This window comes from Salvia splendens, chromosome 2 (genome assembly GCF_004379255.2).
Source record: "Salvia splendens isolate huo1 chromosome 2, SspV2, whole genome shotgun sequence".
Classification (NCBI taxonomy): Eukaryota; Viridiplantae; Streptophyta; class Magnoliopsida; order Lamiales; family Lamiaceae; genus Salvia; species Salvia splendens.
Window position 1 is genome coordinate 156,103 of NC_056033.1, and position 20,186 is coordinate 176,288.

At 40.7% G+C, this 20,186-nt stretch overlaps 2 protein-coding genes across 6 annotated transcripts; one reads left to right on the plus strand and one right to left on the minus strand.

The window, feature by feature from the left end:
• Positions 1–221: 221 nt before the first annotated feature.
• Positions 222–2,837, minus strand: LOC121781012 (60S ribosomal protein L22-2). The gene is made up of 3 exons (XM_042178692.1): positions 2,706–2,837; positions 2,380–2,628; positions 222–540 (listed from the first exon to the last, which is right to left on the minus strand). The coding sequence occupies exons 2-3, from the start codon at positions 2,613–2,615 to the stop codon at positions 396–398; spliced, it is 381 nt and encodes a 126-aa protein (XP_042034626.1). The 5' UTR covers positions 2,616–2,628; positions 2,706–2,837; the 3' UTR covers positions 222–395.
• Positions 2,838–2,929: 92 nt separating this feature from the next.
• LOC121780980 (outer envelope pore protein 16-4, chloroplastic-like) lies at positions 2,930–10,781 on the plus strand. 5 transcript variants are annotated; one of them, XM_042178674.1, is made up of 7 exons: positions 2,930–3,071; positions 3,163–3,214; positions 3,464–3,495; positions 3,569–3,602; positions 3,755–3,822; positions 10,198–10,359; positions 10,525–10,781. In XM_042178674.1, the coding sequence occupies exons 1-6, from the start codon at positions 3,000–3,002 to the stop codon at positions 10,330–10,332; spliced, it is 393 nt and encodes a 130-aa protein (XP_042034608.1). In that variant the 5' UTR covers positions 2,930–2,999; the 3' UTR covers positions 10,333–10,359; positions 10,525–10,781. The 5 variants fall into 5 exon arrangements, with proteins under 5 accessions (XP_042034608.1, XP_042034599.1, XP_042034616.1 ...); XM_042178665.1 differs by having other exon boundaries at positions 10,198–10,781; XM_042178682.1 differs by lacking the exon at positions 10,525–10,781 and having other exon boundaries at positions 10,214–10,349.
• Positions 10,782–20,186: the final 9,405 nt, after the last annotated feature.

Below are 20,186 nucleotides of genomic sequence, written 5' to 3' on the forward strand. Positions count from 1 at the left end.
AATAAAGTAAGAGAGATGAAAAGTTGTTTTTTCACCAAAAAAAAGAAACGACTCCACTACAGTGGGACAACCCAAAAAGAAATATGACTCAGCTACAGAGGGAGGGAGTACTATAAGTCACTCACCACACAGACAGCACCAAGCATCTAGGCAATAAAGCTATACCACAAATACACTTTTTCAAAAAGGGATCTAGTTTTTTTAAAGCAAAAAGGGATCTATTGCTGTAGAATGAGGTAACAATAATAATTATATAAAATACGAGTAACATAAAACAAGATAGCTAAAAAGTCCAAGCTCAAAATCTAGGGAATTTAGAAAACTTTGGGATGAAAGACAACCAACGGCAAGAAGTGATTCAAAAAGTGGAGCATCGGAAACCCCAAGCTGCTCGTTTAATCTTCTTCCTCACCCTCTTGTTCAGCAATGTTGAAGTAGCGCAGTTCATAAACATTGCGATCTTTGTTGGAAGCAATCACCCGAAGCCAATCTCTAACATTATGCTTCTTCAAGTATTTCTTAGTCAAATACTTAATATACCTGAAGATAAAAAGATACTAAGTCCATTGAAAATAACAAAGACAAAGGGCATGAGAGAAAATATACAGCTCTATACTGCCAACTGCTATTATTCTAAAAATATAAATATATATCTATATTTGATAACCTACACCTACAGCAATAACAACGATGATAATAATAAAAATAAGAACTTTTTCCAAAGGCGACTAGAACATTTTTGGGTCATTTTACTCTTGTTTAATTTCAGAGAAATACACTTATAATGCTTTTTCCAAAGGCGCCTAGAACATTTTACTCTTGTTTAATTTCAGAGAAATACACTTATAATGCCAAAATTGTATGGCCCAGACCTCACTTTGCATTTGAAAGTGCACCAACAAAGATTATAAGTAGAAATTTCATACACCTAGGGATGTCAATGTAACCCGAACCCGCGGGCCAGCCCGAATAACCCGATAAAAATACAGGGTTAGGGTTGTAATTTCGCAGCCCGAATTTAAAATCGGGCCATTCGGGCTGACCCGTTCGGGTTACGGGTTGGCCCGTCGGGTTGAAGGCTTCTGCACAACAAGCAGTTTTTGTAACGGTCATAACTTTCTCTACAAGCTCCGATTGAGGCGTGCAATATATCCACACGAAGCTCTTTCGAAGACGAAGAGAATGATATGTATTAGAGGTTTATTAGACTTCAAAATCGCGAGAAACATTGACTCAAACAAGGCTGCTGCACATCCACATATTTTGTGTACATTTTCTAATCAATTTTCCATCATTTCTCAACAAACATATAAACATACCAAAATATAGAAATATAATCAAAATCATCCAAGACAACCCTCTAAAACCATGCAAAATCCAAATACGTAAACCGACTATATAAGATCACGAAAAAAATCACCATGTGGTTCATAGATTCATAAATACTCGTATATAAAAGCTTTCTTTTAGTATATTTCCAATATAATAGTGCAAAGTGTTTTGACATCGCTTCGTCATTGAATTATGCATACTTTGATGATTCTTAAAACAAAGATAAATTATTATTTGACTTATTTACAGCTGGAATAAATTAAATTTGACCAATCATAATTCAAGAAAACTTAGAGTTACTCCAATTAGCTAGCATCTTGATAATTCACTCTTTAACAATTCAAAATATTTTTATTACATCTACGATGCACCTCTCACGTTATGAAAAATTTATTTAATTTTCTACGAATTGATTTATGTTTGAATTTTGAAACAAAGTGTTGATTTATGTTTTAAATACATAAACATACTATTTATAGATATTTTGTAAATAATTATGTAATGAATAAGTTTTTTAAATTTAAATAACTTAATCTTTTTTAAAAATATTAAAGAAAATTAAAAATATGTATTTCATTGTTGAATGATTAATTAAAAATATGTATATAATTAAAGAAAATTTAAAATACATATTATTTTTTGAAAATATTAAAAGAATTAAAAATACGCATTGGCCCGAATAACCCGGTGGGTTAGCCCGAAACCCGAAGGGTTAGGGTTAGGGTCGAACTTTTATAGCCCGAAAAAAATCATAACCCGAATAGCCCGTACCCGAATGGCCCGACAACCCGAACGGGTTGACCCGATTGACATCCCTACATACACCAACGTTAAGCGATGCATTTCTTAAGGTGCAAAACTTTGACAAACAAGGAATGTCATGCACAGGTCATTTCTTAAGGTGCAAAACTTTCACTCGCATAATATGCACAGAAAAGCTCTACGCTCTATCACTAAATCCTGCATTCAGAAAAGTAGACATATATCTACAAGCAGTCAACGAATACGAGATCTACTATTATAAATTTAAGTGAAAAATCAGTTCACCTCTTGGAGAAAGCAGAATCGGCAGTGACGGTGATCTTGCTTTTCTCACGAGTTACGGTGACCGAATCCCCGAGAGCGCCGGCTTTTCCGCCGACCTTGATTCTTTCCTGCAAAAACTTCTCGAGCGAGGCAATCTCCATAATCTTATCCTCCACCGGCTTCGTGCAATCGATGACGAAGGACGCTCCCTTCTTCTTCCCACCTTTGGCTCCCGCCGGCGCCGCACCTTTGCTCATTTTCGCCGATTTCCTGCAACCGAATCAGAAAATTTCATATTGAGCTCGAGCGAAAGTAGTTACTGGAGATGGAGGTGGATACGAGCTTACGTGTATTGAGTCGACCGGCAGCTGCGTGATGCGTGTGTGTAGGAGATGAGAGAAAAAATAAAAGAGGGAGAGCTAGGGTTTTGGTATTGTTGGGTTGATTAAACCGGGTAGTACAACAAGGGGATATCTGTGGGCTTCCACATACCAATATCGACCGAAGCCCATTTATTTACCGATCGGGCTCACATTAAAACCAAAAAGAGGAATTATTTGGTACTCCTATTAAAAGAAATTAAACAACACAAAGCGGTGGCACGCCGGCGGATCGGAGCTAATTAATTAATCCATCAATATATGGAGGCCGATCCAGTGGTTCACCTGCCATGCTCTTCCATCGCAGTCGATTCCGTATTACGTCTGAGCTCCGTAAGTACTATTATTGTAAATCGACGTTTTCTCGATCGAGTGTTTTTTTTTCTTTTTCTTTTTTTTGTAAAACGAACAAACTTTATTGCAGGCTGGAGCTATCTGGGGTGCTTGCTATGGCCCTTTTGCTGCTAAAAGACTAGGTAAATTTGACTTCTTCTTTTGCAGTTGCTCTTTGTTTGTTTTTGTGTAAGGTGTTTGGGGGAGTTGATGAGCGGAAACATGTCAAGTGAATGTAGAAATAGGGCGAGTATGATTTTGCTAGGTGAAAGAAAGAATCATTTGAGCTTTGTGTTCATTGTACTGTTTCACTGTTTAAACTGGAACTTGATTTCAATTCTTATCATTCTATTACGAATTTTGGGCTTATATTGATTTGGGAATACTTGTAGGTCTATCTGGAAGCTACCGAGCATCGTACATTGTAAGCTTATCTTTATAGATTTCGACTTTTACGGTTATTTGTGATTTCTGTTAATCTTTGATTCTGTTGGCAGGCCAAGACCGTCGGCCAGTGCGGGTTTTATTGCGGTAAATAATCACCCAGTCTATTTATGTCAACTCATCACTCTGTTTACTTGCTAAGTAGACACCTTTGCAGAGTTATGTGCCCAACTTTTGGATATATCATTATTTTCTTTCCTAAAATCTCACTGTTTATTATGTGTTTCTCATAATTCTAGGACTATTTGCTGCAATATTTTCTTTTTCTCACTGTGGAATACAAAGATATCGGCGCCGGAATGACTGGGTTAGTGATACGGTATCACAAGACCCCAACGTACTGCCATCTCCTCCAACTCAGATACATGAGAGCGCACAGCCACAACAGGAGAATACAATCACACACCACCACGAACTTGCTCAACAGCCCCGTGCCGAAATGAAGACCATTGATCGCCCAAAGAGAAAGACTCGACCACCCAATCGCCTCTCCGATTGTGTGTCGAGATGAGCTATATTATTTCCTACTGTTATGTATTTAAAGTTGTAAATCTTTCAGTATTATTTTCAAGTATTTTTCGTATGTAAAATGTTGTAAGTGTCGGGCGCAGCTATAAGCTCTATCTCGGGTTTTCTTTGTGGTTCTTTCCCGGGAGATAGGAAGGTTGAACCACCCTAGGGTCCTAGAATATAAAAGGGAACTTGTCATATTACATATTTTCTCAATGATAAGTTTATTCCCAAACGTGACTCTCAATCAGTTTTTATTTCACTTGCAAACTGCATCCTCTGTCCGTCGAGCAACTCACTCGCGTGCAGATTTTCCGATCGCCGAGCTTCTTCGCCGCCGATCACCTCGATCTTCCGATCACCCCGTATTATCTGGTGCTTTCATCCCGAACTCATGTCGGGTCACGATCAATCAGGATCTCATTGGGGCATGCCCTCTGATTTCAATCCAGTGGATTCAGCCATCGGTCCTTCCCGTCGACTCTCCGGCGGCGTCGGTTACAAGGAGGCTTTGGGACCACAGCGTATTCATGACATTTCTGATGGAACAGATTCCCCAGAATTACGCCAAAATCAAATTCCAGATCCAGTTAACACCAAACTTGACCGTTTGTTGGCCGGCTTTTCTAAGTTGGAATCCCGAATTGATACCACTGAACGTCGGATCACATCTCTTCAGCCATTTCATAAACCCGACCCCGTACACCCCTACACTTCCCATGAGTTCGACGCGGACGATTCGGATCCATCCCATCGTACTGGGCAGCCTAATCGTGATCCAAGAGCATTCTCCCACAGCGATGGCAATCGTCATCAGCGTTCCGGGTTTCCCACCTGTTTTCCGGATAATCCAGTACCTCGCTTACCGCATGACCACGGATATTCTTCCGGCGCTCGATACCGGAGTGATCGTTATCAACGGCCGCCTAATTCCATCACAGGTCAAGCTCCTGATTTCGCGGGCGAACAGTTGCGCACACGTTCATGTTGGGAACCGCCTCCCAACCGCCAAACTCCACTTCGAACGTGGGACAACAGTCAACCACGTCCACCAACCTGCTGGGATCCCCCTTTCAGCCGCAACCAGCAAGGATTTCCTCCTTCAGACTATCATCCTCGTGTGAAAATGGATCCTCCTCACTTTGATGGTTCTGATGCCACGAATTGGATTTCTCGTGTACAATATTACTTCGACCATATTATGATGCCCGAGGAACATCGACTACATTACACAGTCATGCTATTCGATCCTCCGGTTGACGATTGGATATTCAATTACCGAGCCAACACTCAGTTTGTAACGTGGTTGGATTTCTTGGAAGACGTCCGACACAGGTTTGATCCCCAATGCTATGAGAATTATATAGGCCTTATCTCTAAATTGTGTCAAACAGGTTCGGTTTCAGAATACCAATTGGCATTTGAGAAGATGATGAATAGAATTTCCGGAGTTCCAGAATCCACCCTATTGCCAATTTATATTACAGGTTTAAAGCAACCGGTGCAACGTCAAGTTAAGCTTCATCGACCTGCTTCCTTGGCTACCGCTTTTGCTCTATCTCACGAGCTTTCGGCCACACATGCGGATTCATTGCCGCAGTCTTCCGGGTTTCAAAAACGCTCCTGGACTTCACGGGATTCTCGAGCGCTTACTCTCCCGCAATCGGCTTCTTTGGATAAACAGGTTGCTGCACCAACGCCCAAGGACCATCCACCTCAATCTCGTCCTCGTGATTTCTCTAAACTTCCGGTCGTCCGTGTTTCCCAGGCGGAGAAAGCGGAGCGTTCCAAACGAGGGCAATGTTGGTATTGTAATGAAAAGTGGGCACCGGGTCATGCCTGCAAACAGACATTTCTTGTCTACATGGGTTTGGATGAAGATGAGGAACCTGAAACTGACCAAGACGAGGAACCTGTCACGGCTGATCTTTCCCATTTGCAGTCGTGCGATGGGCGCAACCGTGTTAAATCTTTGAGCATCATGGGCTCAATTGGGTCCTCCACTGTTAGTGTGTTGATAGATACCGGAGCTTCTCACGACTTCTTACACCCTCGAGTGGCGGAGAAATTGTTCCTGCCTCTTTCACCAATTACTCCTTTCCGGGTGTACGTCGGTAGCGGTGAATATTTGTTGTGCACGCATGTAGCGAGACAAACTGTGTTGGTAATGCAAGACACGTCATTTGTTCTCGACTTACATATCCTAGCAGCCTACGGCACAGACGTCATTCTAGGGATGGAATGGTTGGAATCCCTTGGGAAAGTAACGCATGATTATTCCAGCAGCACTATGGGATTCGTTAAGGATGGCTGTCCGATACTATTGCGAGCTATTACACCACCTCCTCGTCGTGTTTCACTGTGTACTCTATCGGCTCTTCTATCCTGCACTTCCGATCATGAGCTTTTTGAGTTGGTGGCTGTCGAGTCCACACACACGAACTTAATGTCCGAACAGCCTATGTCTATACCTGACAACATACCTGTCCTCATCCAGACGGTACTTCAGCAGCATCAACAGGTTTTTGCGCAGCCTTCCGGGGTTCCTCCACGTCGCCCTTTCGATCACCGAATACATTTGCTTCCGAATTCTCGGCCAGTCAATGTCCGACCGTATCGGTAGCCTTATTTTCAAAAGACAGAGATAGAACGCCAAGTTCGAGAAATGCTTGATCAATGTATCATTCAACGCAGCCAGAGCCCATTCTCTTCCCCGGTGCTTCTCATCCGCAAGAAAGACGGGTCTTTCAGATTCTGTATTGATTATCTGGCTTTGAATACTGCTACTATACCTGATCATTTCCCTATACCTACCTCAGATGAGCTCTTTGATGAGCTAGGTTCGGCAAAGTATTTTACAAAGCTTGACTTGCGCTTAGGATATCATCAGATTCGGATGCACGAAGCTGATATCTTCAAAACTGCGTTCCGCACACATGACGGCCACTTCGAGTTCCTCGTCATGCCCTTTGGCCTCACTAACGCCCCTTCAACATTCCAAGCAGCCATGAACACGATTTTCCAACCTCTACTACGAAAGTCGGTCATCGTGTTTTTTGACGACATTTTGATATATAGCTCCACCTTGGAATTGCATGCTACTCATCTTTCGGAGGTACTCTCCATTTTACATGGTAATCAGTTTTATGCTAAACTTTCGAAGTGTGCGTTTTGTAGTACTACAATTGAATATTTGGGGCATCTTATCACTGACGGTCAACTTAAAGCGGATCCTTGCAAAATTGACGCCATGGTAGCTTGGCCTATTCCTACAACAGTCAAACAGTTGAGGGGATTCATAGGCCTCACTGGGTACTATAGACGTTTTATCGCCAATTACGTGATTATTGCAGCTCCTTTGACGGACCTTCTTAAAAAGGACTCATTTTGTTGGTCACCATCCGCTGAGCGCAGCTTCTCAGATTTGAAGAGTGCTATGACTTCGGCACCTGTTCTCCGTCTTCCGGACTTCTCAAGGCAATTTTATATCGAAACGGATGCTTCCGACACTAGTGTGGGGGCTGTCCTACTTCAAGATGACCATCCGTTAGCCTTTTTCAGCAAGAAATTGGGCCCCCGTCGCAGAGCTGCGTCGACCTATCATAAAGAGTTGTACGCTATTGTGGAGGCCGTTCAGAAGTGGAGGCAATACTTACTGGGTCGCGAGTTCATCATTCGTACAGATCAGAAAAGCTTGAAGGAATTATTGTTGCAGGTAGTTCAAACTCCGGATCAACACCTTTATGTCCGGAAACTTATGGGATATAAGTTTGTTATTGAGTATAAAAAGGGCAGCCATAATAAGGTCGCAGATGCTTTATCCCGACGCGGAGACTCGGTGGACGGCACGCCTCAGGCCGACGGCGAACTCCTCTCCGCTGTCGCCCATCCTATACCGTCTGTGCTTGCTGATTTGAAGACCGACACTGCCTCTTCTGCCGAACTTCAGGACCTGATCCGAAGGATATCTTCCGGGAAGGCACCGCAGACCTTTTCATTTGATGGCGAGCTTGTTTATTTCAAGCGCCGTATTTACGTGCCCTCCACTTCTCCTTCTAAAAAGGTGTTGTTATATGAACACCATAGTACACCGTTAGCTGGTCATCCAGGCTTCGATCGTACATTTCACCGAATTGCAGCTTCTTTCTATTGGCCAAACATGAGGGCGGAGGTCAGGAAATACGTCGCCGCTTGTTTGGATTGTCAAACTACAAAGTACTTGACACAGAAACCAGCTGGGCTCCTCCAGCCCCTTCCCATTCCGTCGCAAGTCTGGGAGGACGTGTCTATGGACTTTATTACAGGCCTTCCTTCTTCACGCGGCTATACAACCATCATGGTCGTCGTAGACCATCTCTCGAAGTATGCTCACTTCGCCCCATTACCGGCCAGGTTTGACGCTCTCCGTGTGGCTCATTTGTTTGTCAATACTATTGTTAAACATCATGGTTTCCCAAAAACATTGGTTTCGGATCGCGATACGGTGTTCCTCAATGCCGTGTGGGAAGAATTGATGCGCTTAAGTGGTACAAAACTGCACTTCTCTACCGCTTACCATCCTCAATCCGACGGACAAACGGAAGTACGGAATAGGGGATTAGAGCAGTATTTACGGGCATTCACAGCTGATATTCCGTCTAAATGGTCAAACTTCTTACCCTGGGCGGAGTTGGCCTTGAATTGCTTTCACCATGAGGCGTTGGGTGTTTCGCCATTTCAGGCTTTATATGGTCGCGAACCCCCACCTTTGGTGGCCGCTGAACCTTCTCACCGTACCCCTCCGTCCGTGGCAGCCTTGATTCGACAGCGTGGCTTACTTTTGGTCGAGCTACGGAAGAATTTGGAGAGAGCTCAACAGCGAATGAGGGATACCGCCAACCGTCACAGACGTCATGTAGAATTCAAGGTTGGGGATATGGTTTTGTTGAAACTCCAACAATACCGTCAGCATTCGGTAGCCAAACCACAATCGGCCAAACTGTCACGACGATATTATGGCCCGTTTGAGGTGCTCGCAAAAATTGGTGAGGTTGCTTATCGTCTTAAGCTGCCCGAAGGGAGTCGTATCCACAATGTATTTCATGTGAGTTTGCTCCGGCCATATATAGAAGCAGACTCTACCATTGCTCCATCTCCTTTGCCCGACGACTGCCGTAGTGGAAAAATCTTTGTCAAACCCGTCGCACTACTAGAAAAAAGGGTCATGCTTCGTGACAATGCAGCAACTGAGCACGCTCTTCTACGTTGGCATGACGACTCGGTCACTTGGGAGCCTTTTTCCTTGGTCCAACAACGCTTTCCTGAGTTACTCCTTGAGGACAAGGAGGTTCTCAACGACGGGGGAGTAGATACGGTATCACAAGACCCCAACGTACTGCCATCTCCTCCAACTCAGATACATGAGAGCGCACAGCCACAACAGGAGAATACAATCACACACCACCACGAACTTGCTCAACAGCCCCGTGCCGAAATGAAGACCACTGATCACCCAAAGAGAAAGACTCGACCACCCAATCGCCTCTCCGATTGTGTGTCGAGATGAGCTATATTATTTCCTACTGTTATGTATTTATAGTTGTAAATCTTTCAGTATTATTTTCAAGTATTTTTCGTATGTAAAATGTTGTAAGTGTCGGGCGCAGCTATAAGCTCTATCTCGGGAGATAGGAAGGTTGAACCACCCTAGGGTCCTAGAATATAAAAGGGAACTTGTCATATTACATATTTTCTCAATGATAAGTTTATTCCCAAACGTGACTCTCAATCAGTTTTTATTTCACTTGCAAACTGCATCCTCTGTCCGTCGAGCAACTCACTCGCGTGCAGATTTTCCGATCGCTGAGCTTCTTCGCCGCCGATCACCTCGATCTTCCGATCACCCCGTATTAGTTAGTCAATATATACTTGCCTTTTTTCACTTTATGATTTGGGATTCCATGTAGAAGAGTATGACAATGAATGTAGTAGATCAAATAGTATAAGTTTGTAGTTCTCAACCAATTAGCATGATGATTGAGAAAAGTCACAGTTGTCAAATTGAGTGTAGAAGATCCATTTTATCTGGCATCTGACCATCTCGGTAGGGGCTAGTGGACAACTCATGGTTTTTCTTTCTTTTTCTTAAGGGGATGCTGATGAATAGATTTTTGTTCTTTTGAAATGATTGTAGATTAATACTTTGTCAGCTGGTGTTGTTGCTGGGGCAGCTTTTGGTGTTGGAACCCGGAACTGGAAACAAGTCGCTGGTATTACTGGGCTGTCTTGTACATTTTTTCAGTTAGTTAAAGACTCAAAATCTGTATGATGCTTCATCTTCAAGAATTCCATAGAGGCAAGTCAACAAGACTCTTATAGGAATAGGAGTATTATTTTTACATCTTCCATTCCCGGTCCAGTTTTCTTCATTATCTATGAAATTCTCCACTCTACCCACTCCTGTGTATTTGGATGTGTGCGATTGGTTTGCCACTCAGTTTTATGTAGACATTTGGCATAGGCGGCAGGTACTCCTCTCCACAATGCAATGGAGCTCATTCCGCTCAAGCTATCATTCATGATTACCGTGCCTACGCTAGACTCAGACAGTACTGTTTGCAGCTGTGCAGTTTACTGGATTGTAAACGAATGTTAACATTTATTTATCTGGTATCATAAGGAAATGTAGTAGTTTTTCTGAGGTTGACTCGCATTGTACAACTTGCTGGTTACATTTGTTGGTTTGATTTTCTCGATTCATTTTCTCGTTACATCTCATATTTTACTTGATTCCTTTTGAGCTTTGTTTGATAGCTTGACTAGATTAAAATTGCTAACAAATCAAGACAAAAAAAAACTAGATTAAATTAGTACTGTATTGGTGTTCTAGTATACATTCTTTTCTAAAAGTATAGAATACTTTAAATCTGAAAGTATATGCAAGTGGTTTTGAATGAGGTTCAATAGTAGTAATATTTGGACTAAAGTGAGGTTTGTGTGGCCCATACTAGCACACGACACAAGCATATTCTTGCTTTGAATTGGCTATTGCAAAGTATTAGCAATAATGAGAAGCAACTGAACAAATGTATACGCCCTAGCACTGGCTTGTGTCAATTGAGGTGGCTCGTTTGCTCCAAATTCATCGATGCATGTATTAACATCAGTTAGAGCTGCTGATCCTTTGGTTCGTAGCGAACTGATGCTACCCTTATCTTGCCTTGCACTTATTCAATGTGTCCACAGCATCACCAAATACCTCAATGCATGTGTCGATTATCCCTTTGTTGCCAGGATTGGACACCATATTAGCCACATCTATCGAGGCTTGGGTGGCCAATACTGCATTTTCAAGCGCGATCTCAGCTGGTCCTCGAGCATCTGCTCCATTTGACCGAGGGTCAGATCTTAAAACATGATCGCATAGAGAAGGATTGTTGGATCTGGCGCAAATATCACCTATCAAATCAGCTTGGCATTGGCTTAATATTATTTGACAAACAAAGAGTATGGATTTGTGGAGTAGTATTTACTTTTGTGGATTTCAACTTTTTTTTGTTATACTTTGATTTCCAATGGAATCCTTTTATAGAGAGCGTAAACAAGTTCTATGAGTAAAAATTATGTTAATGTTGGTATTATATTTATTATTGCGTTTTACATGAAAAATAGTAACCGTTTAGCAAAATTAATTTGTTTTGATTGCAAATCAATTGTTTGATTACAGATGCACAAATCAAGGGATATCCCATTTCAAAACAAATCTCATTCCAATTTAACTACTATAACTTCCAATCCTCTATTTTCTTAGTATGCCTGTCAAATCGGATACTTGTGGATACCCGATCCGAAATTTTCGGGTACCCGATTCCGAAATTTCCAAAAATCAATACCCGATACTCAATCCGAATTTGATTTTGGATACCCGGATACCCGACTTGGGTATCTAGTCCTAATTGTGATTTTGACCTTTTTCAGAAAATTAATTACAAACTTTTAGAATTTATTTAATACTCTTATTTATCCCGAATGGCAAATTTAATACAAAGTTGAACCCTTACCCTATTCCATCTACATACATATTATTTTTACTGTTAGTTGGATATTAGAATATATGTACAAGAAATTAAACTATACAGAATCAAGACAACTTTTTCTTTAGTGTTTCAGAATCCAGACACCAATTTTCTTCTGTTTTAGAATCAAGATCCCATTTTCTTGTGTTTTTAGAATCAATACACCATTTTTAGTTTGTGTTTTAGAATCAAGGCTTTGAATTATAAACTTATTTAATTCTCAAGACATTAAATTTTCACTTCAAACATAATCTAAGAAACCCAACTCAAATAAGGTGGAGGTGGCAGCAACTTTAATTTGAGCTGGGGATTTAATAAAATGTTAATAAGAGCCCTAGAGGCAGTGACGTGACTACTATTCTGGCGTCTTCGATGGATTTGGCAGTTGCGTGTGGCGGAAGAAAGAGAGGGCGCCGACCGGGAGGAGAGCACGCGGCGCTGGGAGAGGAGACAACACGGCGGCGGGCGGCGGCGGCGAGAGAGCAGAGCAGGAGAGGGGAAGGGGAGGGGAGGGAGACGCTATGAATTTTGGGATATACCTTAATCACTAATAGCCTACACTAATTATTTACTAAAATGTAATTAAGAAAGATAATTACATTTAATTAGAATAAAACTATAATTTATTAATTTAAAAAAAATCGGATAATTCGGGTATACCCGATTGGGTATCGGGTTACCCGATACCCGATAATCCAAATTCCCACTACCTGATCCCAATCCGAAACCCGAAAAATCGGGTTTCAGGTATCCAATTACCCGATTTTTTCGGGTTGGATATCGGGTATCTGATATCCGATATCCATTTTGACAGACCTATTTCTTAGTAAACTTGGAAATTTCAATCCAACAGGATTATTGTACATAATATATATATATATATATATATATATATATATATATGTGTGTGTGTGTGTGTGTGTGTGAACTATAAAAATGGTCCATGAAATATGAGTTTATCTCGCTAATAGTTCTTGAACTTTAAAAATATTTACAATAGTCCATGAACTAAGGGTTTATTTCAAAATTAGTCCTTTTGGCATTTTTCCAGCCGATAATGCCCTTTTGGGCTGCTAGGTAATTTCATCTTTACACAATTTTACTTTTTCAATCTGATATATTTCAATGATGTATTAAATCTGATATTATTTCAAAATTATCTTCTTATTCCCTTTGTCATCCTTCACTTTGTTTCTTTATTTCAATATTAGATTTAGTTTTATAAAATTAGATTTAAAATATATATTTTTAAATACTAATAAATTATTTTTAATTAAAATTATTAATTTATGTATTCTATTATAAAAGAGTTACGTGTAAGTTGGTTGCATAGTTTTATTTCTATATATATAGATGTGAATCAAAAAAGAATACATGAAGGATTAAGAGACGTCATTAGCTGTACATGAAGGATTATGTTAGGAGTTGTGGTCATGCATAGCAGCCGAGTGTGCATGGAGCTTAAGGTGAAGCTGCAACATACATGATCAAGAAAGGAGGGTGAAGAAGTGAGTTGTCAACTAGCCGTTAGGATTAGTTTTCATTGCTGTTGTAACCGACTTTGTGTAGATCTCATACACTTAGTTGCTAGAGTTTAAATAGTAGGTATGAGCTCATTTGTAAAGAGTTGAATTAGAGTGATATAACCGTGTAGTTTCATTCATTGAGTAATAAGATTTCATTCATTTTCTTCCTCAACCTTTCCTCTCTCAAACCCTCATAAACACACTGCAAGATTAGATCGAGTTCTTGATTCAGTTTCAACAATTGGCGCCGTCCGGTGGGAACTTCCGATCTAATAAACGTCTGCGATAATGGCGGCACGGCTTGAGGCTGAAAAATTCACTGGGAAGAGCGATTACGGTCTTTGGAAGATGAAGATGCGTGCAATTATTGTGCAGCAGGGTCTTGCTGCGGTGTTGGCCCCGGCCGATCCAGAGGGCAAAGGTAAATCGCAGGCTCTGGATGAGAAAGCGCAGGCAAAATTCGATGAAATGCAGTTGAAAGCTCACAGTGCTGTGATTCTGTGCCTTGGGGGATAAAGTGCTCCGGGAGGTGCAGGCTGAAACAACCGCGGCTGGGATCTTGAAGAAACTTGATGAAGTCTATATGGCAAAGTCTTTGGCCAATTGACTTTACATGAAAAGAAGGCTTTATTCATATAGTTTTGTTGAAGATAGGTCTATTTCTGAGCAGCTTGAAGATTTTAGCAAGTCAATAGATGATCTAGAGGATGTTGATGTCAAAATTAGTGATGAAGACAAGGCTATTCTTGTTCTTAATGCCCTCCCTGCCTCCTATGATCAAATGAGGGATGTTATATTGTATGGGAGGAACAAAACGATCACACTTGCAGAAGTTCATGCTGCTTTGATGGCTAAAGAGTTGCAGAGATGTGCTATTAAGATGGCAGATCCCCAACCGGAGTCTCTCAATATCAAGAAATTCAGCAAGAAGAAGTTTAAGAAAAAGAATGAGGAAGTGAAATCAGAGAGTTCTGGGGCAAAGGAGACCAGATCTTTCCATTGGTGCAAGAAGCCTGGACATTTAAAGCGTGACTGCTATGCTTGGAAGAATAAACAAGCTAGTGAGAATCAGTCCCACACCAATATAGTGAATGAGGATGAAGGGGAAGTTCATGAGGTAATGAATGTGATGGAGAAAAGTGAGAAAGGGTCCTGGATTATGGATTCTGGCTGCTCGTTTCACATGTGCCCCCATAGAGATTGGTTTAAGGAGTTCTCTGATGTTGATGGAACTGTGCTTTTGGGTAACAATTAGACTTGCAAGATCAGAGGAGTTGGAAGTGTCTTGCTGAGAGTAGATGATGGATCAGTGAAGATGCTGTTAGATGTGAGATATATTCCACAAGTAAAGAGAAACTTGATCACTTTAGGCACTCTTGAGAAGAAAGGCTACACATTCACATCAAAAAATGGCGAGATGAGAGTATTAAAGGATTCTCAGATCAAGATAACTGCAAGGAGGGAAGGTAGCTTGTATTATCTGAAGGCAACAGTCATTCTTTGAGAATCACATTCTGTGATTAGAGCAGATCTGAAGTCTTGGCATTCAAGATTGGGGCATCCAGCTGAAGGAAGCCTAAAGGCCTTGATCAAGTTGGGCTTAATTGATGCTGCATTGGATGAAAAACTGGAACCTTGTGAAGATTGCATGATGGGAAAATCAAAGAAACTCAGTTTCCCAACAGGTAAACACATTTCCACTTCACCATTAGACTATGTGCACTTTGATTTATGGGATCCTTTATCAGTAAAGAGTTTAGGTGGAGGGAAGTACTATATGTCCATAATTGATGATTGGTCCAGGAAGGTCTGGGTATATATTCTAAAGGAGAAGTCTGATGCTTTTAATACTTTCAAAACTTGGTGCAAAGAGATGGAAAGTCAGAAAGGAATTTCACCAAAAGTGCTCAGAATTGACAATGAGCTTGAGTATTTGTCCAAGGAGTTTGATCATTTTTGTATGGAGAAGGGTATTAAAAGGCACAAGACAGCCCCAGGGAATCCACAACAAAATGGGATTGCTGAAAGAATGAATCGAACCTTGCTGGAAAGAGTAAGATGTTTGTTGACTTCTTCTGGTATGGGGAAGCATTTCTGGGCTGAGGCAGTTTCTACAGCTGCCTATCTTATCAACAAGTGCCCAGCTTCTGGCATTGGTGGAGCTAGGGATGTCAATCGGGCCAACCCGTTCGGGTTCGGGCCAACCCGTTCGGGTTGTCGGGCCATTCGGGTATGGGCTATTCGGGTTATGATTTTTTCGGGTTATAAAAGTTCGACCCTAACCCTAACCCTTCGGGTTTTGGGCTAACCCACCGGGTTATTCGGGCCAATGCGTATTTTTAATTCTTTTAATATTTTCAAAAAATAATACGTATTTTAAATTTTCTTTAATTATATACATATTTTTAATTAGTCATTCAACAATGAAATACATATTTTTAATTTTCTTTAATATTTTTAAAAAAGATTAAGTTATTTAAATTTAAATAACTTATTCATTACATAATTATTTACAAAATATCTATAAATAGTATGTTTATGTTTATGTATTTAAAACATAAATCAACACTTTGTTTCAAAATTCAAACATAAATCAATTCGTAGAAAATTAAATAAATTTTTCATAACGTGAGAGGTGCATCGTAGATGTAACAAAAATATTTTGAATTGTTAAAGAGTGAATTATCAAGATGTTAGCTAATTAGAGTATCTCTAAGTTTTCTTGAATTATGATTGGTCAAATTTAATTTATTCTAGCTGTAAATAAGTCAAATAATAATTTATCTTTGTTTTAAGAATTATGATTTTTTTGAAGTCTGATAAACCTCTAATACATATCATTCTCTTCGTCTTCGAAAGAGCTTCGCGTGGATATATTGCACGCCTCAATCGGAGCTTTGTAGAGAAAGTTATGACCGTTACAAAAACTGCTCGCTGTGCAGAAGCCTTCAACCCGACGGGCCAACCCGTAACCCGAACGGGTCAGCCCGCCTAACCCGACAACCCGAATGGGTCAGCCCGAATGGCCCGATTTTAAATTCGGGCTGCGAAATTACAACCCTAACCCTGTATTTTTATCAGGTTATTCGGGCCGGCCCGCGGGTTCGGGTTACATTGACATCCCTAGGTGGAGCTGTACCAGATGAAAGATGGTATGGTGGGAAGGCTGATTATTCAAGGTTAAAGCCTTTGCACACCAGAAGCAAGGCAAGCTCAATTCTTGAGCCCTCAAATGGTGCATGTTGGGGTATCAGAAAGGAGTCAAAGGGTATAGGCTATGGTGTTTGGAGCCATGAAACAACAAAATAATAATCAGTAGAGATGTTGTCTTTATTGAGAATTAGATGCCTTTTCTGGAAAAGGCTGCAGCTGCAAATCAACCTGGCTCTGAAATGCAGGTCAGTGATACTCACTTTGAGGTGGAGGATGTGCTGACAGATAATGAAGATGGTGGTTTTCAAAGTGAAATCACTGATCTAACTGAAGATGTTGGAGCTCAAGATCAGAGCCAAGATCTTTCAGATTATCAGCTTGCAAGGGACAGAACAAGGATGATGAATGTAAGGCCTCCAGCCAGATACAGAGACACTGAAATGCTCTTTTATGCATTGCATGTAGCTGAGTAGATTGAGTTTTCTAAGCCAAGCTCATATGCTGAAGCAGTTAAAGGCCCTGAGTCTAAACAATGGATTCAAGCTATGAAGGAAGAGATTGATTCATTAATCAAGTACAAGACTTGGATCTTGGTAGATAAAGCTAAGTTTAGAAATGTGATTGGCTGTAAATGGGTGTTCAAGAAGAAAGTGGAAGTAGCTCAGTCACAGAAAATAAGATATAAGGCAAGGCTTGTGGCTAAAGGCTTCAACCAGGAAGAGGGGATTGACTTCAATGAGGTTTTTTCTCCTGTAGTCAAGCATAATTCCATTAGAATTCTTATGGTTGTGGCAGCAAGGAAGGATTGATAGTTAGAACAGCTTGATGTAGATCTTGAGGAAACTATTTACATGGCTCAGCCTCATGGATTTGAGATACCAGGCTCAGAGCAAAAAGTGTACTTGCTAAAGAAAAGCTTATATGGTCTTAAACAAAGTAGTAGGCAATGGTATCTGAAGGTTGGTGAGAGTTTGTCAAAGTTGGGCTTTTGCAGATCATTATATGATAGCTGTTTTTTGTTAAGAAACAGCAAAACAAGGAGCCAATCTACTTGTTTTATATGTAGATGATATGTTGATTTCAGGTTGAAGGGTCCGGAGTGTTGCTGACTGTATGATTCTTTTGATGGTGAATTTCTAGGTCCAGAGGATTCGCTAGAGCACAGGATCTAGGAGATCATGAACTTTCATAATGCAGTCGTTGTCGCAGCAACCCCCGCTTCAAAACCTCAACCCTCTACACTATTGGCTAGTATAGGGAAGTCGGGATCGAATCCACGAGGACGGAAGGGTTAGAATGCATTGAGGGAACTTTTGGATGGTTCGGCTGCTGCCACGCAACATGAGGGTTAAGTTTTAACTACTAGGTCTGGGAAATTAAATCATCTATTCTAACTACTAGATCTGGAGAATTGAAAATACGTAGAATATAAATGCATGCATGGTTCTGAAAAAAATTCAACTTAGAATATTTACCAAACTTCATTGGTCAAGTAAACGAGTTTCCTAAAATAGCTAGGCACAAGACATGCAAAAGTAACGACAAAACAGATTTCCCTAACTGGCTGCTGACAGAAAGCTGCAATTAACAAACTAAAGCAAACTCGACTATAACTACTGATCGACTTCATCTTCTTCAATAAGCGGGCACGAAATGAACAAAACAGAAATTAAAAACAGAGCATACTTCAAATCAAACAACGAACGCTAAGATTAAACTAAGAACTATTAGATCTAATCTACTGGACCAAGTAAATCAGCGACAACAGAGATTTCCATGCAGATCCAAACTCACGTACTCAGATTCGAACAATCAGAAGAAAATCTAAGCTAGATCTATCAGATTCATCACAAACTAAACTAGGTCCACAACGTTCTATACCATTCCGACTCCGATTCAACCTCAATTCAATAGATCAACTCGGATCTCAACTCCGATCAATAATTCAATTGCGAAAAGCATCCAACTCAGTAAACATAACAGTAAGCATCAGATCCAAAACAAAACTGAAAACGAAATTAGATTAACCATAAACTGCAAATCAAGTCACAAAACAGTCGCCGAATTTTCGGCAAGGAAATCGGCGAAAGAGAGTACGTGCGAAAAGTAAATTGTTTCTTCGCTCCTTATCGGAGCGGTGTTACACTTTCAAACTGAAAAAACACCACACTATACTACCCCAGATCTCCCATAGAACCAAGTGCGCGAGCTAAGTGTGTGAATTCAGAGAGCGGGCCGAAATACCAAGGAAATTTTCTAACTAAGAGCCTCCTTCTTATCGCAAGCTTCCTTGTATTTATAGACGTGACTCAAATCCCTAGGGAAACAGACTTCATGAATTGACAATTATGCCCTTGAGGATTTCACTCTTTTTCTTCACTTTTTCTCTTCTATTTCATCTCCCCTGGTGATTGCTCTTCCTTCCTGGGTCTAGCAGATTTTTCACACACCTGGACTTATAAATGTGCGTTAGCACTGTAGAAAACGCAGAATTTATATCTAAAATAGATGCATGAAACGAGCTTTATCACAGGTCCAGATGTTGATGAAATCAGTAGAGTAAAGTCTTAGCTAAAGGCAGAGTTTGAAATGAAGGACCTTGGAGCTGCTAAAAGGATCCTTGGTATGCCTATAGTCAGAAATAGAAGAGAAGGCAAATTGTTGTTGTTTCAAACTAATTACATACAGAAAACTCTGAAAAAGTTCAAGAGTGAGAACATGAAGAGTGCAGCAACTCCTATGGCTATGCATTTCAAGCTGTCAAAAGATCAGTTAGCTAAAAGTGAAGAGGAGAGGAGGGAAATGGAGTTGATCCCTTACTCCAATATTGTAGGAAGCTTGATGTATATGATGATCTGCACAAGGCCAGACATTGCTCAAGCCATAAGTTCTACAAGCAGATACATGTCTGGTTTTGGCAGAAGTCACTAGAGTGCTCTCAAATGGACTATGAGGTATCTTAAAGGGGCTGACAAGCTTGGGATTCTATTCACTAAAGAAGGTGGAGCAGAGAATGAGCCCTTAATTGGGTTTTGTGATTCTGATTATGCTTCCAGCCTTGACACCAGAAGATCACAAACAGGTTATGTGTTTACTTTGTTTGGATCTGTTGTTTGCTGGAAGTCAAGTCTGCAAAATGTAGTTGCTCTATCAACTACAGAGGCTGAATATATGGCACTTACCTCAGCTATGAAATAGAGCAAGTGGTTAAGGGGTTTGATTTCTGAGTTTGGGATAAAGCAAGAAGGTGTTACAGTCCACTGTGATAACAGTGGAACAATTTGCTTGGCTCGACATCAAATGTTTCACGAAATAAGTAAACATATTGATATGAGACTCCATTTTATCAGAGATGAGGTGGAGAGTGGAAGAGTGAGGGTGGTGAAGATAGACACCGCTCACAATCCGGCTGACATGCTCACTAAACC